We start from the raw sequence: 13,324 nt of genomic DNA on the forward strand, positions 1-13,324 counted from the left end.
ATATTTTTAAAATATAGCATTTAAAATTATTAAATTTTCAAGATTTATATTCCAAATGTAATTTTTAACTTTTTTTTACAAAGAATTTCGATTTTACGATCAACAATTGAAAATTCTTGAATTTTGAAGATTTCCAATATAAAATTTTTCGTTTTTTAAGATTTTAAATTTAAACGTTTATCACGTTTATAATTAAGAATGTTATTTTAAAAATGTGTAGATCAGGATTGAAGATTTAAATTAAAAAGACTATAATTCAAATTTAAATTTGGATTATTTTGAAGATAAAAAATTAAGAGCTTTTAATCCTGATTGTTCCAAATAACTGAAGAAATTTCAAAATTAGAACATCAAAATTATAGAATTTTTAATTGCAAAACTGTTAACTTAGAAATTTTCTAATGTTAAATGTTCAAAATGAAAAATTCTTCAACTTTAAATAATTAAATTTCGAATGTAATTTTTAACTTTTGGTTTTAGATAATTTAATTCTTACGATTTACAATTCAAAATTCTTTAATTATTTTGAAGATTTACAATACAACAATTGAATCCTTTTTCACTTTTAATTTTAATGACGTTTATAATTTAAATTCCTCAATATTTAAGATTTAGAATGAATTTTTTAAAAATCTTTTAGGTTTATAACGTTTATAATTTAGAATGATATTGTTAGAAAAAATGCATAGATTAAGATCGAAGATTGAAAATTATTCACATAACATTTTAATTTAGATGGTTTTAAAGATGAAAACTCAAGAGTTTTCAATCCCAAATCTCCCAAATTGAGGAAAGTTCAAAATTAGAATATCAAAATTACAGAATTTTTCATTGTAAAACTGAAAACTTGCACAAATTGTAATGTTAAATTTTCAGAATTATAAACTCTTCAATTTTAGATATTTACAATTTGCATAATTACAGTTAAAAAATCTTGAATTTTGAAAATATAGAATTTAAAATTATCCACTTCTCAAGATTTATAATTTAAGTGTTATTTTAAACAATTTCATTTTTACGATTGGCAATTGAAAATCTTTCAATTTTGAAGATTTACAATGAAAGATTTTTACATTTTTAATGTTTTTAACGGTTATAATTAAGACTGACGTTATTTTGAAAAATTTTAGTTACAAATTCTTGAACTCTGAAAATATATAATTAAAAATTATTCAATTTTCATGATTTATATTTAAATATAAAATTTCTAACTTTTTTAAAAATTGTTCAATTTTGAAGATTTACAATACAATTCAAGAAAAATTTATTTATTAAAAATTGAAATCTACTCAATTTTATACATTAGCAATTGAATTTTGATATCTTTCTTTAAAACTGATATAATCTTTTACTTTTATGTAACATATGTTGCCTTATATAAAAAAGGAATGTTAATTAATGACTCTTGGCTAGTAATTAGCTAAATTGTATTCAAGGTTTATATTTGAAATGTAATTTTGAACGTTTGTTTTTAAATAATTTCAAGTTTACGATTTACAATTGAAAATTCTTCAATTTTGAAGATTTCCAATACAAAATTCTTCAATTTTTAAGATTTACAGTTAAATATTTTTTAATTTTTAACTCTTATAATTTTTATAATTAAGAATTACGTTAATTAAAAAGAAAATGTTTATGGATCAAGATTGAAGATTCAAAATGGAAAATTCTTCATTTTAAATTTAAATGTAGATTATTTTAAGATGAAAAATCAAAGAGTTTTCAATTATAAATCTTCCAAATTGAAGAAATTTCAAATTTAAATCATCAAAATTACAGAATTTTTTATCATAAATCTGAAAACTTGCAAAATTTTTAATGTTAAATGTTCTAAATTAAAAAATCTTTAATTTTAGAAATGCACAATTTGGAAGAATTACAGTAGAAAATTCTTGAATTTTGAAAACATAATTTAAAATTATTCAATTTTCAAGATTTGTATTTTAAATGTAATTTTGAACTTTTTTTTCTGTAATAATTTAACTTTTACGATTTACAATTTTTAATTATTTAATTGAATGTTATTTAATTTTTAATGTTTATAACGTTTATAATTAAGAACGAGTTTATTAAAAAAATGTAATATGGATCAAGATTAAAGATTTAGAAATTAAAAATTCTTCAATTTAGATTTAAATGATTTTGCAGGTCAAAACTGAAGAGTTTTCAATTCTAAATGTTCCAGATTAAAGAAATTTCAAATTTAAATCATAAAGGTTACATATTTTGTAATTGTAAAACTGAAAATTTGCAAACATTTTAATGTTGAATGTTAAAAAATAAAAACTCTTCAATTTTTGAAATTTACAATCTTAAAGAATTACAGTTTAAAAAATTGTAATTAAAAAAAAAGAATGTAAAATCATTCAATTTTCGATACTTATATTTTATATTTAATTTTAAATAATTTATTTTTACGATTGGCAATTGAAAATCCTTCAATTTTGAAGATTTACAATGAAATATTTTTACATTCTTAATGTTTATAACACTTATGATTAAGACTAAATCGAACTTTACGATTTAAAATAAATGTTTGCGTTTTGCGACAAATATGAATGTTACGTTTATTTGACCGGGAAAATTGAAAAATTTGACCGGAAAAAGCTGCAAAACGACCGGCAATTTGAAATCGTCCGCCGAATCGCCACCCTGATCAATTAAATTCGAAAAATTTAATTTCTTCGGACTTGATTTAATTTTCGTCTGGTACTTCGCAATCCGAAAGATTGCAAAGGCAGAAATTCAGTTTAAGGTCATGTTTTCGACGTGAGAGGCACTATGGGTGACCATACATGGAAAATCTAGCCATACGGCGAATAAAGACTGTTTTGAAACCAACGAAGGAGGAAAGTGATCATTGCCTTGTGTGCGAAATGATTCACTCTATAAGCAAAAACAGGACTGACCATATGACGATATTTAATAAGTAATTGAGGCACAAATCCTATACATTAAAATCCGAAGTCTCCCAAATTGGTCACGAACTTTTTTGCTTATGTTCTTTTGCATTCTTTCAATTTAGTCATACAACAGGCATACGTAATTAGAAATCGTTGGGAAAACGTTTCTACAGTGGATAGTCATTAATTAAAAGCAAAAATTAAATAAAAATAAACAAAAAATAAATTTAATCAATTTTAATTTACTAACACGTCTTGTTTCTAAACTGTTCATTAAATTATATTAATTATTTTACACAAATTGATATTAAAAAAAAAAAAATTCTGAAAAAATATCTTCTTCGCTCCGCTGGGAATCGAACCATACAACTTACGATTGCCGGTCGGGTGCTTTTACCTTAAGCGTCTAGAGAGATCGAAAGAAGAATCTTTTTTTTAGAAATACAAGCATTATTTTGCCAGGTGTTACGTTTTCAAAACTTTCAAGAAATCTGTATTATCATCAGAGAATAGCAGAAATTCTTAACGTGTTTTCAAACTAGATGGAGCTATGAATTAAACATTTTTTTAAATTAATTTTTTTCTGAAAAAAATATCTTAGAGAAGAATTATTTTTCAGAAATACTTGCATTATTTTTTCAGGTGTTACATATTCAAATTTTTCAAGTAATCTGTATTATCATCAGAGAATAAAAGAAATTCCGAACGCCTTTCCAGGCTAGTAATAAATTTAAAAATAAATAAAAATTTTATGAATAAATCTAATTCAGTAAATTTTTTCATACTAGTCTGAAAAGACGTAAACAATGTCTGTTATTCTCTGATGATAATACAGATTTCTTAAAAAATTTGAATACGTCAAACCTGACAAAATTATGCATGCATTTCTGAAAAAGGATTTTTCTTCTAGTCTGAAAAGACGTTAAAAATTTCTGTTATTCTCTAATGATAATACAGATTCCTTGAAAAAATTCGATTTGAAACACCCGGAAAATTAATGCGTGTATTTCTGAAAAAGGATTCTTCTTTCGATATCTCTAGTAGCGTAAGGGAAAAGTAGCCGACCGGCAATCGGAAGTTCGGTGGTTCGATTCCCAGCGGAGCGAAGAAGATCTTTTTTCAGAAAAAAATTAATTTAAAAAAAAGTTTAATTCATAGCTCCATCTAGTCTGTAAAGACATTAAGAATTTCTGTTATTCCCTGATAATAATACAAACTTCTTTAAACACATAGATATCATTAATTAGTGATTATGCACTGTATGTACTATCCACTGTAGAAAATTCTCCCCTAGCATTAATTAGGGGCCTTCCATAATTAAGGTACCAGATTTTTGACAATTTTTTATCCCTCGCAACCCACATGTAACAACTTGTAACATAATGGGTTGCCCCCCCCCCCCAACCTATGTTTCTTAATTTTTTTTTAACGTTTTCAATGTGGTGTTAAATACAGTTATGTAATTGCTACCTAAGACACCAAATTAACATTCCTTTTTTATATAAAACATCATATGTTACATGAAAGTAAAAAATTATATCAGTTTTAAAAAAAGCCATCAAAATTCAATTGCTAATGATATAAAATCGAGTATATTTCAGTTTTTAATCGTTTACATTTTTCTTTTTTTATTGTTAATTTAAAAAATTGAACTTTCAACAAAAAGTGCGAAATTTTATTTATCAATCATGCAAGTTGAATAATGTTTAATTCTATATTTTCAAAATTGAAAATCTTTCAACCTAAATTCTTCAAAATAGCATCCGTCTTGATTATGAACGTTATAAACATTAGGAAATCTTCAATTGCATATTTTAAAAATTGACGAATTTTGTATTGGAAATCTTTATTATTGTAGAATTTTTAATTGCAAATCGTAAAAATGAAATTATTTAATATTAAATTAAAAATATAAATCGCGAAAATTGAATAATTTTAAGTTCTTTTTTCAAAATTCAAATTTTTTTTAACTGTAATTCTTCAAAATCGTAAATTTCAAAAATTGAAGAGTTTTTAATTTTTAACATTTATCATTAAACTGTTTGCAAGTTTTCAGTTTGACAATTACAAATTCTGTAATCTCGATTATTTAAATTTGAAATTTCTTTAATTTGGAACATTTAGGATTACAAACATTTTTGTTAAAATAAAATCGTTCTTAATTATAAACATTAAAAATTAAAAAACCTTTAACCAAAGAATTAAAAATTGTAAATCGTAAAAATTAAATTATCACAGAACAAACGTTCAAAATTACATTTAAAATACAAATCTTGAAAATTGAATATTTTTAAATTCTATGTTTTCAAAATTCAAGAGTTTTCTACTGTAATTATTCAAAATTGAAAATTTCTAGAATTGAAGAGTATTTAATTTTAAATATTTAACATTAGAAATTTTGCAAGCTTTCAGTTTTAGAATTAAAAATTCTCAATTTGGAAGATTCAGAATTGATAACTCTTTGATTTTTCATTTTAAAATAATCCAAATTTAAATTTAAATTGAAGAAAATTCCATTTTAAGTCTCTAATCTTGATCTTGATCTTGATCTTAAATACAATTTAGTTAATTACTACTTAAGAGACATTAATTAAAATTCCTTTTTTTATATAAAGCAACAAATGTTATATAAAAGTAAATGATTATATCAGTTTTGAGAAAAGTAATCAAAATTCAATTGGGAATGTATAAAATTGAATAGATTTCAATTTTTAATAATTACATTTTTATTAAATTGTATTGTAAATCTTCAAAATTGATCTATTTGAAAAAATTTCGAAATTGTATATTTAAACATAAATCATGAAAATTGAATCATTTTTAATTCTAGATTTTCAAAATTCGAGAATTTTAAACTAAAATTTTTCAAAACAACATCAATCTGAATTATAACCGTTATAAACATTAAAAATTTTTAAAATCTGTGATTGTAAATCTTCAAATTTGAAGAATTTTAAATCTTTAATCCTGATCTATTAATTTTTGTATTTAACGTAATTCTTAATAATAAATGTTATAAATATTTAAAAAAAATTTAATCTTTAATTGTAAATTAAAAAAATATGTAGAAGAATATTCAGTTGGAAATTGTATAAATGAAATTACTTAAAAACAACCGTTCAAAATTACATTTAAAATGTAAATCTTAAAAACTGAATAATTTTTTATTCTATATTTAAAAAATTCAATTATTTCGAACTGCAATTCTTCAAAATTCTAGAAATTTAGATGATAAATTTCTAAAATCGAACATTTTTTAATTTTGAACACTTAACATTTAAAAATTTGCAAGTTTTCAGTTTTACAATTAAAAGCTCTGTAATTTTGATGATTTACATTTGAAAATTCTTGAATTTAAAATAAATCGTCAAAATTACAGAATTTTTAATTGTTAAAATTGAAAATTGCAAAATTTTGAATTTTAAGTATTAAAAATAAAAATCTCTTCAATTTTAAAAATTAACCATTCAAAGTATTACAATGACAAATTCTGTAATATTGATGATTTACATTTGAAATTTCTTCAATTTGGAACAATTATGACTGAAAACCTTTGACTTTTGATCCGGAAAATAATCCAAATTTAAATATAAATTGAAGAACTTTCAATTGGAAATCTTTAATCTTGATCAATACAAAAAATATTTGTTTAATAACATCATTCTAAATTATTAAATTTTTTAAACATTAAAAAAAATCACTAAAATAGAAGAATTTTCAATTGCAAATCCTAAAAATTAAACTATTTGAAAAAAAAAACGTTCAAAATTACATTTAGAATATAAATTTTGAAAACTGAATAATAATTTGAAATTATATAGTTTCAAAATTAAAGTAATCTTGATGACTTACATTTGAAAATTCTTTAATTTGGAGGACTTGAGTTGAAAACTCTTGACGTTTGATCTGCAAAATCATCGACATTTAAATTTAAATTGAAGATTTTTCAATTTTAGATCTTCAATGTTGATCTATTCAAATTTTTTTTAGATAGTGTCATTATAAATGATCAACGTTATAAACATTAAAAATTGAGATATCTTTAATAAAATATTAAAGAATTTCGTTTTGGAAATCTTCAAAATTAAACAATTTTAAATGAAAAATTTCTTAAATTGAAGTATTTTCACTTGTAAATCGCAAAAATAAAATTATTAAAAATAAACATTAAAACTTACATTTTAAATATAAATCTTGAGAATTTAATAATTTTAAATGATAAATTTACAAAATTTTCAAATTTTCAATGGCAACTCTTCAAAATCGTAGAACTTGAAATTGTAAATCTTTAAAATTGAAGTGTTTTTAATTTTGAAAATTATTTAAATTTTAAGTTTTGCAATTAACAATTCTGTAATTTTTATAATTAGCATTTAAAATTTCTAAATTTTGGAAAATTTAGAATTGAAAATTCTTGTCTTTTGACTTTCGAAATCATCCAAATTTAATCATTTTTATTTATACGTCTTTAAAATCCTAATTTATTCTTAAACAATTTTTAATTATAAAATATTATATCTACTATAAATATTCTAAGATACTAGTTCTCTAATTATAACTTTTAAAACTTAAAAAATTGTTCATTGCTTAAATTGAATAATTATTATAAATTGTAAATCTTTAAAATTGAACCGGTTAAAAGATATAAATAATAAAACTCGAATAATTTTCAATTCTGTATTTTTAATGTTCAAGAATTTTTTAATTGGAACTTTTCAACATTGTAGAACTTTTGAACCGGGAATCTTTAAATAAGAAACAAAAATTTTGTTAAAAATTATCATTAAAAATAATAAAATTTTTAAGTTTAACAATAAAAAAATTCTGTAAGTTTGATTATTTACGTTTAAAATTTCGTTTTGAAAGATTTCTTATTGAAAATTCATGAAAAATGAACTCTTAAAAAACATGCAAAATTATATCATCATTTTTGGGTGGTAATAATTTTAAAAATAGTTAAAAAGGCTGGCTGATTATGGATGGCCTCTGATTAGCTATGGATAAATAAAATTCATCATACCAATGCATTTTGAAACCAAAGCACTTCATCTGGCACCGAAATTAAAAAAATGTTCAGAAATTAACCTTAAGTTTAGGAAATTGCAACTTGAAGTTAGATCAAAACTGTATGTTGATATTCTTTTTTTTTATACAAATTAGAAAATTGTAGACTTTTTAAAACATGTAAAATTGTTTAATTTGTGAATTGTAATAATATTTTTTAGAAAATTTGTTTTAATTATGTAAGTGAGATAAATAATTATTAATTAACTGAATTATAAAAATTACATAAATTTTCAGATCATTATCTACAATTCGCTAAAATGTACGTGCAAATAGAGACAGAAAAGAATGTAGAGAACGAAGTAAGTAAAATTAAATTTTACTTATAATATTTCTTTCCTTTTTTACTTAAAATTTAAAAAAATATATTTTTAAAACTATCTCTACAAAAATGAAGTAGGTATTTATTTTAAAATGAATTTCCAACAAAAAAGTCAAAATTTAGAAACAAAATATTTTCAACTAAAGACGATAGACTTTCAATCAAAGAGAACAATTTTCAACAAAACATTGAGTTTTCAACCAAAAAACATTTTTCACTAAAAAAAATGTAACCAAAATATTAGATTTTCAAGTGAAAAAGATTAATTTCTAACAAAAATTTCAATTTCTAATCCGAAAATATGAAGTCTCAATAAAATGTTAACTATCAACTAAATATTTAAATTAAAAAAAGATATAATTTTCAACTAAAAGATTACCTTCTACTAAAAATGACGAATTTTCCAAAAAATACATGAATTAATTTTAATCTGAAAGAGAAAATAATTTTGGTTGAAATTAAAGAAAAGATTATTTTCATCTAAGAAAATTAATTTTCTACCAAAAAGACGATTTTTCAACAAAATATACGAATTAAAAAAAACTGCGAAGCAAAAATGAAATAGTTACATTTTTAGTTTAAGAAATTAATTTTCAACCAAACAAATTGAGTTTTCATTTTAAAAATTAATAATTTTCAGACAAGAAAAAACCATTTTTTAACTGAATTGTTGGATTTTCAAGTCAAAAAGACGTATTTACTCAAAAAAATAAATAAATAAATAAAAAAAGTTAAATTTGTAACCCGAAATATGATGTAATAATAAGACAATTATCAACTAAACAGTTTTATTGAAAAAAGATTTATATTTTCAGCATAAAAATTAATTTTCAACAAAAAAAACGAGTTTTCAACAAAATAGTTAAATTATCAAAAAAAAAAAATGAAATTTCAACTAAAATGATGAATGTTCTACGAAAAAAAATGAATTTTTAACAAACTAATTTAACTTTTAACCAATGAGTTGAATTTTAAACCCGAAAAATATGAATTTAAGCGTTAATATTCAAGAAAAAAATTTAAATAAAAAACAGTTGAATTCAAGAAAAACAAAAAAAGTTAACATATTGTTTAATTTTCAAGCTAAAAAGACGAAATTCGAAGCAGAAAAAAATTCCTTTTTCACAAAATTGTTCAATTCTTAACAAAATAATAAAATATTCAAAACCGAAAAATAAAATTTTTAATAAAACAAGATGAATTATCACCTGAAAATGTGATAGTAGACGTTCAACAAAAAAAAGTAGAATTAACAACCCGAAAATATGAATTTTAAACCAATTATTCAAATTTTCAACCAAATATATTAAACAATTTTATTAAAAAGACTTTCTTTTTGGTTAAAAAATCAACTATTTTGTAGAAAATTCAACTGTTTAGTTCAAAATTCATATTTTCGCGTTAAAAGTTTAAAAATGTTTCCGCTTTTATTTAAATGAAAATCAAAAAGGTAGATCTGATAAAAATTAAAAACCATGTGTCTGTTCATAAAATTTTATAGAAACAATATTTTTTGTTAAATAAATATATTATTCACATAAGATAAGCAATTAATTGCATTTGTACTGATTTAGAATAGATTTTCATTGTTTTCTGTTTTAAAAAAAATATGACACTTTGTAATTTCTTATTTTCTTCGCTTTATTTATTAATGCAGCTATTTAATAAAATAAGTTTAAAAAAGTTTCTCTTAAAAAAAAATCCATTTCTGAATTTCCATGCTACGCAATATTTTTGGTCCTGATTTTTTTTTAATTCGTAAATTTATTTTTATTTTAGAGTATTCTTGTGGATTTAAGAAGTGACACACTAAGCAAACCCACCAAAGCGATGAGAATGGCAATGTTAAATGCAGAATTAGGCGACGACGTTTATGGAGAGGATCCCACTGTGATAAGTAATTTTTTTTTCAAAATACAGTAAAACTCTTCTATAGCGCCAATTTTGGGATGGGTGGGAATTAACTCATTATAGCCACCTTCGTCTCCGTTTGTTCACGCCTGAGTGCTCGCCTGAGAAACAACCGCAGACTCCGCGCCGCTCCTGTTACACCTACCTGCGGCGCAGAGTCGATTCTCAGGAGGGCTATAGAAGGGAGGGCTATTGAAGGGCTATATATAATATTTTATAATTAAAAATGGTTTAAGAATAAATTAGGATTTTAAAGACGTATAAATAAAAATGATTAAATTTGGATAATTTCGAAAGTCAAAAGACAAGAATTTTCAATTCTAAATTTTCCAAAATTTAGAAATTTTAAATGCAAATTATAAAAATTACAGAATTGTTAATTGCAAAACTTAAAATTTAAATAATTTTCAAAATTAAAAACACTTCTATTTTAAAGATTTACAATTTCAAGTTCTACGATTTTGAAGAGTTGCAATTGAAAATTTGAAAATTTTGTAAATTTATCATTTAAAATTATTAAATTCTCAAGATTTATATTTGAAATGTAAGTTTTAACGTTTATTTGTAATAATTTTATTTTTGCGATTTACAATTGAAAATACTTCAATTTAGGAAATTTTTCATTTAAAATAGTTCAATTTTGAAGATTTCCAAAACAAAATTCTTTGATATTTGATTAAAGATATCTCAATTTCTAATGTTTATAACGTTGATCATTTATAATGACGCTATATAAAAAAAATTTGAATAGATCAACATTGAAGATCTAAAATTGAAAATTCTTCAATTTAAATTTAAATTTGGATGATTCTGCAGATCAAACGTCAAGAGTTTTCAACTCAAGTCCTCCAAATTAAAGAAATTTCAAATGTAAGTCATCAAGATTACTTTAATTTTGAAACTATATAATTTCAAATTATTATTCAGTTTTCAAAATTTATATTCTAAATGTAATTTTGAAGGTTTTTTTTCAAATAGTTTAATTTTTAGGATTTGCAATTGAAAATTCTTCTACTTTAGTGATTTTTTTTTTAATGTTTAAAAAATTTAATAATTTAGAATGATGTTATTAAACAAATATTTTTTGTATTGATCAAGATTAAAGATTTCCAATTGAACGTTCTTCAATTTATATTTAAATTTGGATTATTTTCCGGATCAAAAGTCAAGGGTTTTCAATCATAATTGTTCCAAATTGAAGAAATTTCAAATGTAAATCATCAATATTACAGAATTTGTCATTGTAAAACTTTGAATGGTTAATTTCTAAAATTGAAGAGATTTTTATTTTTAATACTTAAAATTCAAAATTTTGCAATTTTCAATTTTAACAATTAAAAATTCTGTAATTTTGACGATTAATTTTAAATTGAAGAATTTTCAAATGTAAATCATCAAAATTACAGAGCTTTTAATTGTAAAACTGAAAACTTGCAAATTTTTAAATGTTAAGTGTTCAAAATTAAAAAGTGTTCGATTTTAGAAATTTATCATCTAAATTTCTAGAATTTTGAAGAATTGCAGTTTGAAATAATTGAATTTTTTAAATATAGAATAAAAAATTATTCATTTCTTAAGATTTACATTTTAAATGTAATTTTGAACGGTTGTTTTTAAGTAATTTCATTTATACAATTTCCAACTGAATATTCTTCTACATATTTTTTTAATTTACAATTAAAGATTAAATTTTTTTTAAATATTTATAACATTTATTATTAAGAATTACGTTAAATACAAAAATTAATAGATCAGGATTAAAGATTTAAAATTCTTCAAATTTGAAGATTTACAATCACAGATTTTTTAAATTTTTTATGTTTATAACGGTTATAATTCAGATTGATGTTGCTTTGAAAAATTTTAGTTTAAAATTCTCGAATTTTGAAAATGTAGAATTAAAAATGATTCAATTTTCATGATTTATGTTTAAATATATAATTTCGAAATTTTTTCAAATAGTTCAATTTTGAAGATTTACAATACAATTTAATAAAAATGTAATGATTAAAAATTGAAATCTATTCAATTTTATACATTCCCAATTGAATTTTGATTACTTTTTTCAAAACTGATATATTCATTTACTTTTATATAACATTTGTTGCCTTATATAAAAAAAGGAATTTTAATTAATGTCTCTTAAGTAGTAATTAACTAAATTGTATTTAAGATCAAGATCAAGATCAAGATTAGAGACTTAAAATGGAATATTCTTCAATTTAAATTTAAATTTGGATTATTTTAAAATGAAAAATCAAAGAGTTATCAATTCTCAATCTTCCAAATTGAGAATTTTTAATTCTAAAACTGAAAGCTTGCAAAATTTCTAATGTTAAATATTTAAAATTAAATACTCTTCAATTCTAGCAATTTTCAATTATTTTCAAGATTTGTATTTTAAATGTTATTTTGAACGTTTGTTCTGTAATAATTTAATTTTTACGATTTTTCAAGATTTGTATTTTAAATGTAATTTTGAATGTTAATGTCTCTTAAGTAGTAATTAACTAAATTCATTTTTTTAAATTATATACTGATATGAATTACAATGGTATGAAAATTGTTGTAAACAGGACTAGAAGAAAAAGCTGCAAAGCTGCTCGGAAAAGAAGCCGCACTTTTCGTTACATCTGGAACTATGGGAAACTTAATAGCGAGTAAGTACCACTGATAAAAAATTTTCAATTAAAGGTCATATAAATTGCATGGGACTTTTGGGACGAATCCTTAAAACAGGGGATCTAGGGGCCAAAACTTGAAAATATGAAACTTAAGGAAACAAGTTTTGAAAATAGGGGCTATCAAGAACAAATTCTTAAAAATAGGAGATTATAGGAACCAAATATTGAAGATAGGGGACTTCAAGAGACCAAATTTTGATAATAAGGAACTTCAAGCAAAAAAGATTAAAAACAGGAGAGATTAGGGACAAAAACTTGAGAGTAGAGGACTTTAATTACCAAAAATTGAAAATAGGCGACTTTAGGGACCAAAATTTGAAAATAGGGGACTTTAGGGGCCAAACTTGAAAATGTGGAAGTTTAGAAAACAAGTCTTGAAAATAGGGGCCTTCAGGGAAAATTTGTTTGAAAATAGACTTTAGGGACGAAATTTTGATAAT

At 22.0% G+C, this 13,324-nt stretch overlaps 2 protein-coding genes across 2 annotated transcripts in view; one reads left to right on the forward strand and one right to left on the reverse strand.

Moving 5' to 3' along the window:
- Window positions 1-7,977, reverse strand: part of LOC117171671 (myosin heavy chain, non-muscle) — a 180,284-nt gene extending 172,307 nt beyond the window's left edge. Inside the window, exon 1 of the mRNA XM_033359183.1 lies at window positions 7,924-7,977. Within this exon, the coding sequence (XP_033215074.1) occupies window positions 7,924-7,952 (29 nt within the window). The 5' untranslated portion in view covers window positions 7,953-7,977. The remainder of the gene's footprint in view (window positions 1-7,923) is intronic.
- The window catches only part of LOC117171672 (L-allo-threonine aldolase), a 30,705-nt gene that overhangs the window by 11,593 nt on the left and 5,788 nt on the right, over window positions 1-13,324 (forward strand). Inside the window, exons 2-4 of the mRNA XM_033359185.1 lie at window positions 8,205-8,269; window positions 10,069-10,186; window positions 12,777-12,860. Of these exons, the coding sequence (XP_033215076.1) occupies window positions 8,228-8,269; window positions 10,069-10,186; window positions 12,777-12,860 (244 nt within the window). The 5' untranslated portion in view covers window positions 8,205-8,227. The remainder of the gene's footprint in view (window positions 1-8,204; window positions 8,270-10,068; window positions 10,187-12,776; window positions 12,861-13,324) is intronic.

The sequence above is a fragment of the Belonocnema kinseyi genome, chromosome 4 (assembly GCF_010883055.1).
Source record: "Belonocnema kinseyi isolate 2016_QV_RU_SX_M_011 chromosome 4, B_treatae_v1, whole genome shotgun sequence".
Lineage (NCBI taxonomy): Eukaryota > Metazoa > Arthropoda > Insecta > Hymenoptera > Cynipidae > Belonocnema > Belonocnema kinseyi.